Source organism: Ornithodoros turicata, chromosome 1 (assembly GCF_037126465.1).
Source record: "Ornithodoros turicata isolate Travis chromosome 1, ASM3712646v1, whole genome shotgun sequence".
Lineage (NCBI taxonomy): Eukaryota > Metazoa > Arthropoda > Arachnida > Ixodida > Argasidae > Ornithodoros > Ornithodoros turicata.
The window spans coordinates 109,896,439-109,900,612 of NC_088201.1; the positions used below are offsets into that span (position 1 = coordinate 109,896,439).

The 4,174-nt window shown below is 49.8% G+C and overlaps 1 protein-coding gene across 1 annotated transcript; it reads right to left on the reverse strand.

Annotated features, from left to right (window-relative positions):
* Positions 1–2,446: 2,446 nt before the first annotated feature.
* Positions 2,447–3,541, reverse strand: LOC135382894 (uncharacterized). The gene has a single exon (XM_064612611.1). The coding sequence runs from the start codon at positions 3,539–3,541 to the stop codon at positions 2,447–2,449; it is 1,095 nt and encodes a 364-aa protein (XP_064468681.1).
* Between the last annotated feature and the right edge of the window lie 633 nt (positions 3,542–4,174).

Genomic DNA, 4,174 nt, shown 5'->3' on the forward strand with positions numbered 1-4,174 from the left:
ACTGGCAGATGTATATCCTCAGGAAGGAAAGGAAAATGGTATAACGTACATTCTCAGCTTCTCGTGGCAACAAGAGCATTATTACTTTTACGCTTTGAGGCTTTGTATGTTTGTCCTTTCCTCTATGTTCCAACCTCAGAACATCACTTTCCATCGTGTTCATTACTTTTACCGTATGTTCACGTAAGCGACATTCGCACGGGATAATCTAGTGGAAGAAAAAGATGTTCCGCAGCGTATTATGTTGGAAATTGAAACGTTGCCGGAATATCGGAAGTGGCGCATTGCGAACTTAGCAGACAACACCGTCTGGGTTTTTTGCTGCCGTCTGGTATCGAGTACCCTGGAGGCTGCCCCGTAATAGATTACCCATGATTGGCTGTGCACGGTAAGGTGACGGTGTTGGTGCTGGTGAAAGGGCTCACCACTGTCGGCCTCAGAGAGATGGGCAACGTCACGACTGACGCCCTGGAGGAATGTGCGTCTTGAGCCGACTTCTAAGGGAACAGTGCCGGCATATGTCCGAAAGCGTCTGAGGAAAAGCCAGGAAAACCCCAGACAGCACAGCCGGCACGAAAAGGTGGTGGTGGTGGTGGTCGCGAACCGGCTTGCCGTTGTTGGCCTCACGTATGTGGGCTGCGTCACGACTGTAGCCAGGATGATATGATATGGTGTGATAACAGATGAAGGAATGATGACGACCGAAATTTAAGATTTAGGGCTGTCATTGCAGAGTTGCCAAGATGTCCGAGCAGTACTTATAGCCTTTGAGCGAGCCCAGATTCCTGGAGAAAGTACACGAGACTGCGAATTTTGGAGTGTCTTTCCGTGAAAGAGCCTTTGGGATGCAGGGCATCATCCACCGTACACTTCCTGCATGGCCAAGGTATTTCTCCCGCACTGCAGCGTATGCACAGCAATGGAGTAGGATGTGCTCGATAGTTTCAATTTACTGACAATGTGTGCAGTTTGCGGTTTGCGTTGTCTAGAGAGCCAATCTTGAATAATTGTCATTTAGTGAAAGCGCTTCTTGTCCGCAACCTGAAGAGCAGAGTTTGTGTACTGCGGGAAAGTCCTTTCTGCGGGAGATCAAGTCGATGATTTTCCAGGAGTCCCGGATCCCAGGGTGCCGCATAAGAACTATCTCATTGATGACCAATTTTCTGTCGCTGTCTCCCGGGGTTGGCAAACTAGGGCTAGTGCCGTGGTGTGCAGCAGATGCTAGTTGGTCCGCTTTTTCGTTGCGACTAATGCCGACGTGGGAGGGGCTCCATTGCAGGGAGATCTCTGCATCGATTGTCGTGTGTTGGGCACATGACGTTCTGATGCACCGGGCTAGAATGCTATTGCATGTGGAGTTCATCACCATTTGCAGAGCGCTACGCGAGTCCGTGAGGATGACAGCCTTGGTGATTCCCTTGACCTGTACCGCAGCCGCTGCATGTAATATTGCCAGAATCTCAGCCGTCGTAGAGGATATTGGATATCGAACTGATTTTCCTTGCCATGCTACATTTAATGATGGGATATAAAAGGAGGAAGTAGGCGCTCCTACACTCTGAGTCAACAGAGCCGTCTTTGAACACCAGACTGTGAGCGTGAAAAGTGTCAGTAATTAGGAGCTCAGCAGCTGGCTTGGCTTCCAGTGAGCTTGATTCGCCCTTCTTTCTTAGCCCTGGAATGCGCAACGAGATATTGGGCATTACGTTACGCCATGGAGTAGCAGGTCGTGGGATACATTCGTCGTACGGTAGGGCGCAATTGGCGTGCGACCTAGCGAGGCGGCCTAGGGACGTGGTGAGGTTGTCTTGAAGACCGGTGAGTTGTTTCTTGCGAAGAAGCGTTGCGCTGTCTATGAACTGGAGCCCTCTGAGTTTTGAATGGATGCTGACGGGCTTTTCCTTTTACTTCAGATAGGTATAGGTAATGCTGGAGAAGCTGGGTAGACCAAGCGCGGTTCGTATACCTGCTCGATAGAGACGCTCGAGGTTCAGCCATTGTGTTGGCTTCAGGTCAACGTACATACGCGTCGCATACAGAATCCTAGGTAGAATAAGAGCTGTGTGCAGAGTGAGCATGGATCGTGCATTACAGCGCCATGCTTTGCCACTGATTCGTCTGAGCAAATTTAGCGATTTCTTCCCTTTAGCAATAGTTTCGTTCACCTGCTTCGTCCAGCGTAAGAAGCTGTCAATAGTGACACCAAGGCATTTGCATGCTTTACATCTTGGAACAGGGATGTTGTTGATGCTTCGACGTGGGAAGTCCCTACCAACGTGTTTCCTTGGGGGGATGCAGACAAGACATTTGGACTTTTCTGGTGATATCTCCAGCCCTCTCTCCGACAAGGCCTCGTTGATGGCGTTTAATGTTACGTCGGCTGAGTCGCGAATCTTCTCCTTGTTCGTTCCTGCTATGCGGAGACAGATATCATCGGCGTATATGGTTAGTTGTGGCGCATTCGTTTCTGGATCCCAGCCATGATTAAGTTGAACAGCGTGGTGGACAGTACACTGCCCTGCGGGACCCCTCGCTGAAAATAGTTTGTGAAACTAATGTGGCCGCTAACAGACACGTCGAACTTTCTGTCTGACAAAAAGTCTACAATGAATCTCAGGAGACACCCAGTGATCCTGGCTTCAGTTAGCGCCAATAAACAGGCTGAGTGCTTTACAGAATCGTACGCTTTCTTCACATCTAAGAACAGGGCAAGAGCGAATGCATTTGACTCCCTGGCGTGCCTGAGTCCTGTGGCCACTTCTGTTGGGGAACCATCGGAAGCTGAGACCCTAAGTGATGGACGAGGATCATTGCAGCTGGCCACTTGCGCTAGTTCTGTGACCAACTCGTCTGCAGGATCCTTAGGCTCTCTTTTGGATGAAACGGACAGCGTGACCAGCGGGTTTGACGGCTGAGGGAGGCATTCAATGGCTCTCAGTGCACTCCATACTTTTGTGACAGGAGTGTGAGCAGTAAGGGACGCACTAAACTGCTTCCACTGTGTGCGCCTCAGTTTTAATACGTGTCTTCTATGTGCAGCCGAGATTCGCTTGTACGAGATGCAGTCGACCTCTAGCCCGGTTCTTATTGCTCTTCTCTGTGCCCGACGTCGCACGGCTCGGAGATTGAGGAACTTAAGGCCAGGAACAGGCATTGAGGTGGGGTAAAATACTGTCTTCGTACTATTTGCCAAGGACGTCTTTATACAGTGGAGCAGGTCATCTGCCGTGGAGTTGGCCAGTCCCTGTCTGTATTTCTCCCAGTTTGTTATTTTCTTCGTTTTCCTGGGCACATTATTCCGACGTGAGCGCGACAGCACAATAGGGAAGTGTTCCGAACCCCATGTGTCGGGCTCAGTTTCCCACTTTAAGGTGATATCCTGTGTAATCAGGGTGAGATCAATGGCATTCATATATCGAGGCGGCCTCATATACGTCGGATTACCATTCTTGATGACAACTAGGTCACTGGTAGCCAGGTAGTTAGCAATGGCGTTACCTCTTCTGCAATTCCTGTGACTGCCCCACGGTGTGGCTGGCATTGAAGCCTCCACAGATGATCAAAGGTCCAGAACACGAAGCACGAAATTTCTTAAGGGATTCAGCACTTGGTTGAGCATAACCCCAGTGGTACGCCGAGATAACCGATACAGTTTTCCAGCCGGCCTTCAACGGCAGACTACGTATTCCTCAGTGTGTGAGCATAGACTAGAAAGGTCGATCTGAGCCTGAGCAATAGTCCATTTCACAAATAGTGATGCCCTTGGGAGGCCATCAGCTTGAAAACCCCTAGCGTGGTATGACACGTATGGCGGAATCTTAAATGACGGCTGAGTGAGGCTTTCTTGCATGGCCAAGACATCGAAGTCCTCCTTCCGTAAGACTAATTTGAGGTCGGCCTGTTTGTGTACAAGGCTTGTGGCGTTCCACTATAGAATACGAGGGAGGAATGCTCTATTGTTTCGTCTTCCCATCGTAATAATTATCTTCTGGCCGGTTTCATTTAGGACGATGAGACATGAGCCAGTTAGTTTCTACTTCGGTCAGCTAGAAATAGAGGAACGATTGCAGCTTCAAATTATAAGATCGATTGTATTTCGGCAAGGGCGGTGACCTCAGGACAGGTGGAGGTGATGGCCTTGAGTGCTGCAAACAGCAGCCGCACTATCCCTGTA